A 14,467-nucleotide genomic window follows, 5' to 3' on the forward strand; every position below is an offset into this window, starting at 1 on the left:
GCAATAGTAACGTCCCTAGTGAACTTTATGGAGTCTCTGGCTTTTCTCCATTTTCAAGTCACAGAAAGCTCTTAGGGTAGGTTTTTTGGGAGTGGGGATAGGGATGGGGGTTTGGGAGGTGTCAGGGAGCTATGGCATGGGAGCATCCAAGGTGGTCAACATTGTCAATTCTGGTTATGGTGGAAAGGTTTTATTATATAGGAAGGTTTTTCAGTGTTTCCTAAAAGCGGTCAAACTCTGGATTTGTCTAAATTCCTCCCTAACTTCATTCCACAGCTGCCACCCTTAACTTAAAATGCTTTGTCAGCAGCTCCCATACACTGTTCGGGCTTTTCACTATTGCCCTAGAGGAGTACAACTCTCTTGGTGGTTTGCAGATGGAGATCTGGTCTCTTGTGAGCTGGAACATGTCCCACTGATGGCTTTGAATATAAAGACCCAGGTCTTAAACTGGCAGTGGAGGCAGATAAATACTCAGTTTAGTCTGCAACTTCAAGAGCATGGAAAGCCATAAACGAGTGCTGAACATGCAAATGGCAATTTTAAATTATCCTCCAAATGCCCATTAGTCTTGTGCACGATCACCCTTTCTTTGAGACCAGCTGTGCATTCTGTGGCTTTGTTGAAACTAGGATTTTAAACGTGTGATGTTAAACAATGTGATAACATGTTTTAAAAGCCTAGCATAGACAAGACATGCTGCCTTTAACATGTGCTGTAGCATGTTAAAGTACACACTGTCATCTACACAGACTTTTAAAACTTGCTTGCTAAAGGGTGCTAACTAAGGTGCTAACACCACACCTTTTACTCTAGTCTAGAGAAGGTCCATATGTAGCTGGGCTTCTTTTAACTTTAGACACTGAAGTAAAAGCCTTGAAAAAAATAAATCCACAATTTGGCCTTTTTTTTTTTTTTTTTTTAATTAAAAGCTTCAGAAATGTCACCAAGTGCCATAACTGTTCTGCAGAGGAAAACACAGCAACTGCTTTAAGTTTCATGATCTGTGCTTTTCAAGTGCTAGTTATAAAATAATTGCTCTCAATAATTCTCTCTTGCTCCAGCCAAATATCTGAAAGAGTTTTACAATCATCAGTAAACTTATATCTCAACATGTCTATGTGTCTATTATAATGCCAAGAACACTGAAACACAGCACTGGACTTGACTAAGCTCAAACACAATCTGAAATGCAGCCAGGAGCCATGTCACTTGGCAACCAGTCCTTTAAAAATTAAGAAATGCTTCCTCTGAAACCACCAGTGATTACTGAACTCAAAAAGGCAAAAATTATTAGTCTTTGACTTAAAGTGAAAGTCATTTAATGAAGAATGGAGTTTATTTTTTAGAAAAATTTATATCGTGCCACGCGTGACATTTTTCATGAAAAATTATATTTTTGTTTTACTGATTTGCTTGGGATTCTGGTTATAACAACTTGACTTTCGTATTGTGTTAGAAGTCATTCACGAGCTCTTCAGTGAACTCTTCACTGAATACACACATAACATAACACAGACATAGCTAATAAAAACTTTTATTGCTTACTATCAAGGTCGGAGAGTGCTTTGTTCTTGGTAGTGTTATATTGGCTCACCAAGTAGTCAATTTGCTAAAAGTTTAAAAAAATATATTTTTAGTAAAGAAACAGTAACCATCCCACACATACATATTTATCTGCAAAACCACAAAACTGTTGAACTCTACCATTAATACTTTCAACAACATACAGTACAATTCTCTTCAATCGTGAGATGCTTAATTGGGAAGTCTCCTAGGGAGCAGTTTTAAACCCCAATGATCATTAATAGCAGCAATTGCTGCTTCATGAGGATTCCTTCAAGCGATCCAGTATGACGAGGGTCTTGTGTATCTCTGTTTCATGCTAGTTCTATCCCTCTGGTCATAGAACAATATTTAGTCCCTCCTTCACTGCGATATATGCAGAAAGTGTCTGAACTGCTTCACCAATTTTTATTCCTTTGTTTTCCCTTAACATGCTAGGTAACTTGCAGGCACTTCCATTGCTGGCCACAGGAAGGAAGGTGGCTGTCCTTTTCCAATTGCAGACTGTGCCCTTTACCAATTCCATGGTTCTGTCCAGTGACAGTCTGGGGTCTGCACTATCCCAGAGAGCAGCATTATGATGATGACAAGGTCTTTTGTTAATCAGTTTTTGTTTGGTTTGTATTTTTATTTGGCTTGCATCTTCAAGTATTCAGTGTGGTAAATCCAACGTGTCACAAAAGCAGCAGTGATTAAATGGATGAAATCAACATATGCAGCATATGAAACATTTTGTGCCTGACTTAGATTATATTTTTGCCTCTCTTCTCAACATACCATAGTATTCTAGGCTCTGAAGTCTGCAGAAGAAATTAATTTAAACAGTTCTTAGCAGGACTGCTATGAATTCCCAAACAACATCACAAAACAAAGTGGGATTTAGAATGACTAGCAAAACAAGTATAGATATCCTAGGGGACTGGTGTATGAGTTGATGTCCTTAATAGACAGACTGTCAATTGCACTGAAGCTGTTGATAATGCAAATCTTCTATGACAACAGCCCTGAGCACTTGACATCTTCATCAAATCCTCTATATATTCTGCACCTAATGCTGATTGGATGTGTTAAGTTAGTACTTCAGAAGTCTGTCTGCAGTTTACAATCAGATGGATTCTATACCACTGTCAACAAAACCTAAGAGCCTTCCTATTAGTCTCAAGAATTTCTGGGATTTGATTAGAGGCACATGAGTACATGATATAAAGATGCTTTGCACAACAAAGCAACATATTAAGAAGAGTCGCATATGATAGACTAGACTATAGATAATATTTAGTTAATTATACAAAGAAAGAACTAATAAACCTAGGTAAGAACTGGAAAACAATACAAAACTGAGGCTTTGAGGAGTTTCTGCAGTTTCCATGAGCATTCTGTCTCTAATACCCTGTACTTATTTTAACTTGGTGCAGAAGTACTTTTAGGAGTCATTAGCTTTTTAGATATTTCGAATATACACATCACGATAGCTGAAGGAAACAGGGCAGATTTTATATTCTGACATTTCCTACTGTAAGCACCCAGCTGCGGCTGATGCAAAGGAGTGGGGAGGGTTGGAAGAATTCTTAGTATAACTGGGTCACAACTACCAATGTCAGGTTCACTTCAATGCCCTGAGCCAGCTCAAAATGACTGTAGATTTATGAAAAGCACTTCATACTGAAAACCAAATGTTCGTTATGTGACCTCATGTTTCCTTCCCCACATCTACCCCAAAGGGCTCTGCCACGACATACATATGTGCTGGAGGCAAGAGGGAATAATATGCCCAGATGTGGAGAGAATTAAGGAAGTGGTGGATGGAGATTTCCCTTCAAACAACAATATACTGCAGCCCAGGCTGCAATGTTGCAGGAGACATCCTGAATTCCCAGACTCTCACATCATTACTACAAAGCCCTCAATCAAAAGAAAAGCAGTTCATACTCTAAGATAGAGTCGGATTATGACGACCAATGCAGAGGGTGGTCATGTAACAGTATTGTCTGAACTGGCTCTGTCAAAATTTTCGCTACCAATAAGAAGTGGGATATTATTTTGCTTTCCATGTGGTTTTTAAACAGGATGGTTTTTCAACTTGTAACGAATTAAACATCCAACAACACAGAAGGGAAAAGCTATCATATAAAGTTCTCTAATAGGAATTAATCTTCCATTGGAGAAAGTCACAGAGAAGTATTTGGAGGACTCTTTGCAACGTAAAAGGAAGTGTGAAGCCATTAAGGACACTAATTCACATTTGGTATGCCTCAATATATGCATTAAAAAGCATAAAAGGTGTTCAACAAAAACAGAAAAGGCTACCGTTCACTCCAGAGGATATTGGCATAAAGAAAATGGATGTATGGCACTGTTGCCCATGCATACTTTTATAAGAATTGCCAAAAACAGGAGGTTATTTCCCTTTAAAAAATTACCTCTTTGGCAACGCACAGTACAGCAACAGAAAAAAGGCAAAGGAGTGTCACATTACTGAAGAGCCCCTTATTTGTTCGAAGAATGCTGGTCCACAAGAATAACTGGCGGATATTTATTAACTTATGAGAAGTCCTTTATCTTTTATTGTATTGTGTGTTATATTTTATGCGATTGGCAACCAGCGCAATAGATGGACACCCATAAAGAAAACATGATTTGTTGGATTTGTTGCATGCATCACTAATACCAAATAGAAAGAAACACTGTTTTCTAGAATACTGATCTTACATATACAACCACATATATAAAGAAAGCATCTCTTTACCCCTGGAGTGTTATTGAGGAAAATTCTCAGGTCTTTAAAATTACTGTGCACCAGGTTCTTTGCTCCCCGGACTTGACTTGTTAAGTGCTGGTTGGCAGCATATGCACAAAGGACACCAATACTATAAACAGAAAGATAAGAGATATTACTTTACTACTGCAAATACCCATTCTGCCAATTAAGAACAAAAAACATAGCAAAGCAATCAACATTTATCTGGGTAATGGAGTCCCTGCAGACAAATTAATGTCTCCTTTTACTATAAATTTCATTTTAACCACTAGGTGGCACTGAGGAATTAGCTAGAAGATTTGATATATCACTAATTTTCTACATGTTTAATAAAGAAATCACGTTAACTCAAAGCCTTCAGAAGGAACACACAATAGCAAGACATATTTGCAGCACTGCAGTTGTCAAAAATTTACAAAACGTATACAAGATATACTAATACTATGCATACTTGGTTATTTAAAAAAAACAAAAACCACCATGATTTATGAAGGCTAACATTTCTTTTCACGAGTAATCATTAGTTTGACACATCTACAACAGTTGGTAAATAACTTATTAAAAGGAATTATACATGAAACATGTTTTTAAGTTAGAATTACTTCCACTGCTAATTTTTTCACTATGGTCCCAATCTTCCAAAACTTTACATGTACTTAACAGCACATAGTCTAATTAACTTCAATGGTTTAAAATCAAAGGATGCCCACAGAGTTGGAAGAACTCCGGCCACAGGGAGAAATATATAAAACAAATTAATAACATGAAAGATGGGAGGCAGATGGGAGTTTCAATCAGTGCGTTTGATGATTATTTTCCCAGTTTGGCCATTATGATTGCACCATTCTATCTTCAACAGAATAGATCTGTATATACAGTAAAATACGGTAACTAAAAGCCCATGACAAGCTTGAGAGAGTTATCTTAGACTATAAAATATTTCATTTTTTGTTCACTCTCTTTCCATATGGAACTACTTTTATCAGTTGCCAAAGTGAGACACACTTAAAAAAATTCCTGTAATTACTTAAACCCTATTCTACTCCTTTTAAGTATAGATCTCTGCTATTGTAGACTAAGAGCTGCACTCTGAAGCTCAGGTGGGAATGCAACAGTGGAGTCAAGAGAGACGGTCTATATGGTAGACAAGAGAAAAAACCCACTTTACAGGTTAAAAATTAAAACCTTAAATTTCAGACGGATATTACCTGGTAGCAGATCAGACCATGGGTGTAACATGCCCCTCTATGGGAAATGTTGCTTAAGAAGGCAGGCAGTTGCCTTCACTACCTGCAATTTCTGGATGGTCTTAAGGTGTAACCTCATGCAGTTTGCGTTGCAGTAAACCAGTTTGAGGCTAGCAATATCAAAGGGATATAAAGAACACCATGTAATGGGATCATGCTAGAAGATCACTAACACAAATGATACTGGCTCTACAACTGGGGTCAAAGAGACCTGAGCACTTCATACTACTATTAAATCATTTATTTTAAAGTAGTGCCTAGAAGTCAGCCATGTTGAGGGCCCTATTGTGTTAGGTACATGGTAAATAACCATTCTGACTCTAGAATTCATAATCTAGGGAACACATGATATAACAGGTGGAGACGACAAGCATATCTGGTGGGATGGAAGGGTAACAATAAGACATGCACAATTCTTAGCAAATCGGGAGCACAACTTGCCATCTGATTAGCCATTCTCAAGTTGCAATTTTCTGTATTTGTTACATTTGAGTTCAGTTTTGAGGAGACAGTATTGGACAGCAGTTTTTTTTATATTAAAAAAAGTTTTTCCCATATTTAAAGGGTGGCAAGGGACAAAGTAGGAAAGTTGCTTGTCAGAGGCGTGAAGAATCAGATAATCAAGGCAGGCATTGTTGGCAGAGCGAAGAGAGGAGCCAACCTTGCAATAAAGGTAATAGAGCAGGGATATAGTGGGAAGGGCTCTAAAAGTAAGAAAAAGAAGCAATCACAAGAATCTTAGCCGCATGGGCAGAGAGAAGAGGTCAGATTTTGGAGATGTTGTTTATTACTGTACCACAGGATGTAAATAGATACTCTAGATGCTGCTAGATTTGTTCTATTAGAATTGCATCACTAACCTTCACCTCGCAGAAAGAAGGATTTGGGACAGGATGACAACTGGAGAGTTCAACATCAAGAGATAATTTCTTAATCAAAGGTTTAACAATTGCTTCCTTAAAAGATGCTAGTGTCCAACCTTCTCATGGAGGAGCCACTGATGGTAACTGAGGGCTGTCTACATGGAAAATTAAAGGTGTAATTGTAGCGTGGGTAGGCATAACCATGCTAGCTTTGACCTAGCGAATGCTGGCGACAAAAGTAATGAAGATATGGCAGCATGGGTTAGCAACAGTGGCACCAGCATCATCTCACTTGTCTTTACTAACTGAAAGGTCATGGGTTCAATTCCATTTGCAGCCCACCACTCCCTGAAAATCTTTCCTAGTCACATTTGTCAACTCTCAAGCAGAGACGTGTGTCTCCACCAAACCATTTAAAAAAAACCCAAACAGATCTGATAAATATATTAAGCATCTTTAAAGGTGACATTCAAAATAAGGCAGCTGCATTTCTGGCAAACGTATACATTGTTTCTTTCACACCTACAAGGAGAACAATGATTCTGAATATCATTTTCCCAGTGAAAGAAAACCGATTAGCTGCTTTCTTTTGACCAACTGAAAAAGAAAAATGTCTCATAACTGTCATTCAAATGTAAAGTACAGTATTAGTGTGTAACTCACATGACTGAGTTTACAGTGACATCTTTGTTCTTTGAAGGGGTTGTTTTTATATCCTTAGTGTATTCTTCTCACAAAGCAAAGAGGTCAGCAATTGCAACCCAACAAAAAAAAGGTACTTTGTAAATTCGAATGTGATCTTTTTCTCTTTAGCTTTCTGAGAGGAGGGTGGGGGAGAGACGGGAATCTTTAAACAGACTATGCAGTCAAACATTCACCTGTTCTAAACAGATACACGACATGAAAGGGAAAAAACTCTACTTACTACCTAATGAGCTTTGACAAATCACCAAATAAAGGAAGATAGAAAAGGAGAAGACATGACACAAGACCTGCCTTTCCCATAACAGACTGGAGTGGTGTATATCTGTTTAACTAGTGTCCCCGAAAGTCAGATATTTCGGTTTCAGTTTGTGAGATTTCATAAATGGATGCAAACACCATCAGTCCAGTTGGGGACTGTTTTACTTGCAAAAGGTTCAAGTCACAGAAAATTAATATTAAACAGATTTAAAGAAAAAGTACTAAAGAAAAAGTTCTCCTCCCCAATAATACAAAAATAAAATGTTGGGTCAGAGTTTTCTCTATGAACCCATTTGTCAATTCTTCTGATTCATGTTGAATCCCAGATTCTGAACTATCTGCATTACCAATTACATGAAGGCAGATGTTCTTCCTTGACACTTGAATAAGGCACTTGTCCACATAACAGATATAACTTTTGTACTTTAGGATCTACATTTCTGAATAGGCACTTAATATCCCCCCCCCCCAAAAAATAAAAAAAATATGACAACACAGAAGGATCAAAAACTCATCATGTGGTTTTTCCCACCAAAAAAGGGAAGACATTTTCTGTAAACAGGATTAATTTTATTATTATAATAAGCATTAAAAAAACCCACCCAGCTAACCTTTCTGATACATTGCAAAGAGATTAAGGAAGTGACATTTCTTCTACCGTGCACACATGTGAGTGAGTGTCCCAGCTTGCTGATGACTTTGGAATAAATAAAATATAAAATCTTTGTCCCAAAGACAGCAGTAAATATTTGAGTAGGAGCACATCACTTTTGGAGTGATACATACCCTAAGTTGTATCCATCTCAATTCATTCTATATAAAATATGCTCAAATTCAAAGGTATCTCTGTGCTCATTAACAATAGCTCCTGCTCTATAACCACAATATTCACATATCCAAACTCCCAGCTGCCAGAAATGTAACCAGAGACACAAGGAGGGTAAAGTAAAATATTTTATTGGACCAACTTCTGTTGGTGAGAGAGAGGCTTTAGAGCCACACAGAGCTCTTCTTCAGGTCTGGGAAAGGTACTTCCAGCATGACAACAAAATCCAAGGTGGAACAGATTGTTTAGCATAAATTAGTTAGCATAAACTGCAAGGGACCATTCATGGTAGAGTGGCCTGTTAACAGTGGGTTACAGATTGTTGGACTAAGCTATAAAATCCCATATCTCTGTTCAGTCCATGAGTTTTAGTTTCTAGTAGAGTAATGCATTTAAGCTCCCAGGCTCGTCTTTTGAAAGCGTTGTGCATGTTTCCTTTGAGAATGAGAACTAATAAGTCAGACAGAGTTATCGCTTTATGAAAAGTGGTCACCCAAAGGTGACAGGGTGTTTGTGTCTCATCATTTTCCTGTGACAGTTCATTCGAGAGCATAGTGATTGCCTGGGTTCGCCCACATTGTTGTTAGTGGGGCATTTAATGCACTGGATGAAATATACCACTTTGTGATAGGCATGTATAGGATCCATGGATTTTGAAAGGTGTTTTGTGTGACCACTACCTCTCAACAGAAATGTAGCTGGACATACTTCTGGCTTTAGAACATTTTCTCCCCTGTTTTTTAGTCAAATACAAAATATTTCATTTGTTTGAGAAAATACAATATGTCTACAAGAAGAGACAAGTCTGAAGCTTATTAAGCTGAATAAAGGCATGTTTATGGACAAAAAACTGCAGAGCCACTTGCATCTCATGGAGGAAAGTACTTGTAAAGTGTAGTCTACTGTTAGAAAAATGATCTGTAGAACTTTTTTTTAAAACTTTGCACTTTTTTGCTTTCCATGAATCTTTCCACTCAACTCTGATTAGTTTACTAAAACAAGGTTTTAATACTCTCACCATTGTTGCATATCAATGGAAGGGCAGAGATAGTTTTCACTCATGGGGAACACTGCCAGTCAATTTCTGATTTTAGAATCTTTATCAGCAGTGATTATGTATGAATCTGGAATATTCATAAGCCAGCATGAGCTTACATGATGCCATTTAGAAAATTCTTATTTTGACTTAAGAAAATTTGAAGGACAAGCACAATCACTTCTGACCACCACTATTATCAAAATGTGTTAAAAAGTGTTGCATCCTAACACCTCTTCTCAATGGGATGGCATCGGAGCACAAGACAGATAATCTTTTGTTCGTGAATTAGCAACTTTAAATGGCCATTTGGATAATTTGATTTAAAAACAAAAACAAGAAGTGATCTCCCTGGAAAAAGTCTCATATGCCAAATTCCAACATAATGATGTTTCACATCTTAAACCCCTCAAAAAGTGGGTTCATTCATTAACATGACATTAACCATATTAGCACTACTGTAATGCCTTTGTAAAATATCTTTTCTGAGTAAAAGTGAATATATTTTCAGCCTAATAAAATCATTTCAGCTTCTACAGATAATAAACTAGACTTAATATTCCTTGTTGTACAATAATGCAATATTAGTATTGTGCAAAATGAGCATTGTGCAATTTATTATACTTGCCTGATAATTAAAGAAGCAACAAAAAGAAATGTTGCAAAGCAGCCTCTCCGACAGTCAGCATTTTTCTTCTGTCTTTGGTGCATTTCCCCACCACAGTTGTCACAGCAACGACACATACAGAAGCATAGTCCCACAAGAGGCAGTAACAGAACAAATAGCAATCCCAAAGCAGCAGGCACTATAAAGCCGATCTCATAGTAGATTGCCTGCAATTCAGACAAAAATAACCGTAACAGCAGATATTATATAGTTGTTGAGATTCATATACAGCCACTGCTTAAAAATGAAATTAAAGCTACAAGATCCACTAGTTACTATAGTCTTTGGAATCAATGTTTTCTAAGTCATCAATACATATCTAACAACTTTTCGATCTCAAACAGATAAAAACATTGTAAATGTTGACAACTAACCTATCAAGAAGTAGTTTAAGCAGCATATTTAACAAGTAAACATGCTCATGATATTGATGCAACTTGCATTATAACCGATTAAAAATGGGTACATTTGATTAGCAGGCCCACGGTTTGATCCGTCTCTCATAGCTGTTCTGAAAAACTCTTTGAGAATATCAGCAACCCTAAATATACCAACATACTGTACTGTGGTGGGAAATTATTTGTTTTTGTTCTTAAAAAACAGATTTATGTTATGAGTAGAAGGCCAGATTATGAAAACTGAAGAGAAATATTAAATGATGAAGGACTGTACCCTCTTCAAAACAAAATGTAAAAATAGCTGAAAGACAAAAAACATCAAGGGCTGGATTTTAAACTCTGTAGGGTGGAGACTCTTGATCTCTGTGTCATGTACATTGCTATGCTCAGTTGGCAACAAACTAACAGCAATTAAAGGAGAGATTTTTCAAAGGCACAAAAAGGCAGCTGGGAACCCAACTCCCTTTTAATCAGTGAGATGGATACTTAACTGTCCTTGGTGCCTTTGCAAACCTCCTGATAAGGCTATGTCTACAAAGCAAAGAAAAATCTGCCACTGGCCCACGCCAGCCAACTTGGGCTGCAGGACTGTACCATTGTTGTGTAGACTACCAGTCTCCGGCTGGAGCCCAACTCTGGGACCCTCCCAGGGAGGCCAGACACAGGTTTTTCTATGTTGTGTAGACATACCCTAAACAGTGGTTCTCAACCTTTTGGGGCTCAGGATCCATTTGTAAATGTTTATGGCCTGTCACGACCCAGTAAATAGTTTGGGGGTGAAGGCCCTGGGGTGGTTTTGGATGGGTACTGCCTCCTGGGGTCTTGGGCCCTCGCCGGCACTCACCTCAGTGGCAGCTCCTGTGCTGTGGGGCTAGCCGGGTGTGGCTCTCCATTTTGGGCATTGCAACCTCCAGGGTTGCAGCGCCGTTCAGTTTTGGCCTCATTCCCCTGACTGGACCAAATTTGTGTAAGTGGAGTTGTGACGTGGCTCGTGGAGTTGCAGTGCCACTCACTCAGATTTGGCCTACCCGGACTCCCATTAGCATAACGTTTGGGCCAAACCTGAGTGGCGCTGGGACTCCAGAGTTTGCAGTGCCTGGAGCAGGAAGGCGAGCCCAGCCAGCCCTGTGACACAGGAGCCACAGGAACTGCCACACGACCTTTGAAACATTCTGGGAACCCAAAATTGGGTCCTGACCCATGGGCTGAGAAGCCCTGTCCTAAAAGGCTATTAAAGTCACTTGGAAAAGTCTGTGTTAACTTTAAGGGTACTATAATTATTAAAAACTTACTACTTTGGCTCATCCTCTATCTCTTGTATACAATCTGTAAGCAGCAGTATCTTGGCAGTAACAAGATGGAATTCATGTTGTATTTTCACCAAATAGAAGTTACAAGTCGTAATTTCTCACTAGCTATCCATCATCATACTTCAGTTCTAGTCATACTGAATCTGCCTCCAATCCCACCAGTCCTTGGGGCGGAAAAATTGCTCCACGTGCAGTGTCAATAGTAACCCATTATCATTAACATGATTGCAATCTCTGACCTAATTGCCAATCCTAGAATAAATAGGAGACTAGCGATGGTTTAGAACTGCTACTCTTGCTTTCTGAATAAGAACAACTAATGTTCTGGAAGATAATTTTGGTTGGATTTTACAAGTCAAATCTTGTTCAAGCCAAAATTTGTTAAAAAGAAAATCAGAAAAGATTACAAAGTAACTAAAAATGAATAGAAATATGTTTTAGTAGGTTACCTGAACAATCTGGAACATAACCAAATCAACACCTTCATTTAGAATGACATGAAAAATAGTAATGCATGTTTTGACAGGAGTAGTGAATATAATCCCTGCTAGTTTTGAAAAAACTAAAAAAAACAAAAACAAAAAAAAACACTAAGACACAGAGCACATCTACCAGATACAATGGAAGGCATTATTACCTGAAGAGTCAGGACAACATTTTCTGGCTGTGGAAGTCAAAGCAGATGGAGAATGTGTATAATGCACAGGCAGCATGCACAAAAACAAATCATGTGAGTAATGAATAATTAACTGTAATTGAAACAATTAAATACCCCAAATAAAAAAATAAAAGCCACTAAAAAAAATTGCATAGAAGCAGTAAATAATTAAGCCAAATTAATTATTTAAAGAAAATATATTATGTAGTAGAGGATTTCTGATTGCCTTGGTAAATAAAAAGGATTCAGGGTTATCCACCATAAATAGCTCTCAGTCTTAAAATGAAAACAGACCAGTTATTTTTGTATGGACCATCATCAGTTATATTTCCCAAGATATTTCAGGAAGAGGAGGGTCAGATATTGTATTAGTGTGCAGTTTCTCAAAAGAATTCCAGCTGTCAGAGCTGTTCCCCTATATTTTTGCTTTTTGAAGTTACAAATTGTTTTGGCATTGGGAGAAGCCGTTCCAATAGCAGTTTCCGTGCCTTGGCACATTATACAGAAAGTTCATCTGCACTTTATAAGTCTGTAGGAAACTTAAAACCTACAAAAGTGGAAAGGGGGTGGCGAGGGAGACTGAAGGGAGAAATCTAATTTAAACAGGTTCATAAGCGTTTCTGCTACCCCATTTGCCTTTTGAGAAAAAGGGGGGGGGGGAGAATTCAGTCACGGGAGTTTAAGAAGCTACTCTCTTCCCTCTTGTTTTCAGAGCTTATGCACAGATTAAACAAAGAATTTCTTAATATTAATTGTTTTTCTGCATCTTCATATGGCAATTCATACCCAACAGGGGTTTCCTCTTTCCCTCATAAGTTAGAAAATAATAGCAACTCATCAGTTGTGAGTTGCTATATTGAAAGTGCAAAAGTCATTGAAAAGAAAACATTTCCAAACCACCCAAAGACTTGAAAAATTCCTGACACTACACTTAAAATTTTTGCATCAGAAATGCCAATTCATCAGAACAGAAACTTTATAGAGCTGTCCAGATTTGATGAGAGGTTTCTCAGGTTGAGAGAGACACCCACCCCAGAATAAGCAACAGATGAGTGTTTAGGATGCACACCGGAGATGTGGGAGACCCAAGTTCAAGTCCCTACTAGGGTTGTCGATTAATCGCAGTTAATGCACGTGATTAACTCAAAAACAGTAATCACGATTTTAAAAAATTATTGCGATTAATTGCGGTTTTAATCGCACTGTTAAACAATAGAATACCAATTGACATTTATTAAATATTTTTGGATTTTTTCTACATTTTCAAATATATTTCAATTACAATGCAGAATACAAAGTGTACAGTGCTCACTTTATATTATTTTGATCATCATTTTTACAGTGCAAATATTTGTAATCAATATTTTCAATTCACCTCATACAAGTACTGTAGTGCAATCTATTGCGAAAGTGCAACTTACAAATGTAGATTTTTTTTGTTACATAACTGCACTCAAAAACAAAATGCAAAAAACTTTAGAGCCTACAAATCCACTCAGTCCTACTTCTTGTTCAGCCAATCATTAAGACAAGCACTTTTGTAGCTGGCAATGCAAGGTATACGTGCCAGATATGCTAAACATTCATATGCCCCTTCATTCTTCAGCCACGATTCCAGAGGACATGCTTCCATGCTGATGATGCTTGTTAAAAAAAAAAAATGAATTAAATTTGTGACTGAATTCCTGGGGACACAATTTACCCAGCACATGTTCTTTGTTTTAAGAACACTTTCACTGCAGATTTGACAAAACGCAAAGAAGGTACCAATGTGAGATTTCTAACTTGACCCAACATTTAAGAATCTGAAGTGGCTTCCAAAATCTGAGAGGGACAGGGTGTGGAGTATGTTTTCAGAAGTCTTAAAAAGGCCTGCACAACATGCGGCCCGGGGGCCACATACTGCCCGCGGGGGCTCACTGTGCGGCCCGCGGGGGGTGGGGGGGGTGAGTAGGCAAGTGGCAGGTGAGGGAGAGGGGCTGAGTAGGAAAGCGGGCAGGTAGTGGCGGGGAATGAGTAGGCAAGCCAGGCGGGTGGAGGGCTGAGGAGGCGAGTGGGCAGGCAGTGGCGGGGGGCAGGTGAGCCGGTGGCAGGGGAGGGGGGGCTGAGGAGGCGAGTGGGTGGGCAGTGGCGGGGGGTAAGTAGGCGAGCCGGGGGGGTAGGGGGCTGAGGAGG

The 14,467-nt window shown here is 38.5% G+C and overlaps 1 protein-coding gene across 11 annotated transcripts in view; it reads right to left on the minus strand.

The window, feature by feature from the left end:
- Positions 1-14,467, minus strand: part of PROM1 (prominin 1) — an 84,893-nt gene that overhangs the window by 32,483 nt on the left and 37,943 nt on the right. For 8 of the 11 annotated variants that reach the window (XR_008445215.1, XR_008445216.1, XM_054030936.1 and 5 more), the window contains exons 4-7: positions 12,272-12,298; positions 9,888-10,093; positions 4,313-4,433; positions 1,549-1,612 (exon numbers count right to left, since the gene is read on the minus strand). Coding sequence is in view for 9 of the 11 variants with exons in the window: in XM_054030936.1 (XP_053886911.1) it covers positions 1,549-1,612; positions 4,313-4,433; positions 9,888-10,093; positions 12,272-12,298 (418 nt within the window). In the remaining 2 variants the exon portion in view is untranslated. The remainder of the gene's footprint in view (positions 1-1,548; positions 1,613-4,312; positions 4,434-9,887; positions 10,094-12,271; positions 12,299-14,467) is intronic. The other 3 variants (XM_054030937.1, XM_054030934.1, XM_054030932.1) reach the window with 1 other exon arrangement.

Source organism: Malaclemys terrapin, chromosome 5 (assembly GCF_027887155.1).
Source record: "Malaclemys terrapin pileata isolate rMalTer1 chromosome 5, rMalTer1.hap1, whole genome shotgun sequence".
Taxonomy (NCBI): Eukaryota; Metazoa; Chordata; order Testudines; family Emydidae; genus Malaclemys; species Malaclemys terrapin.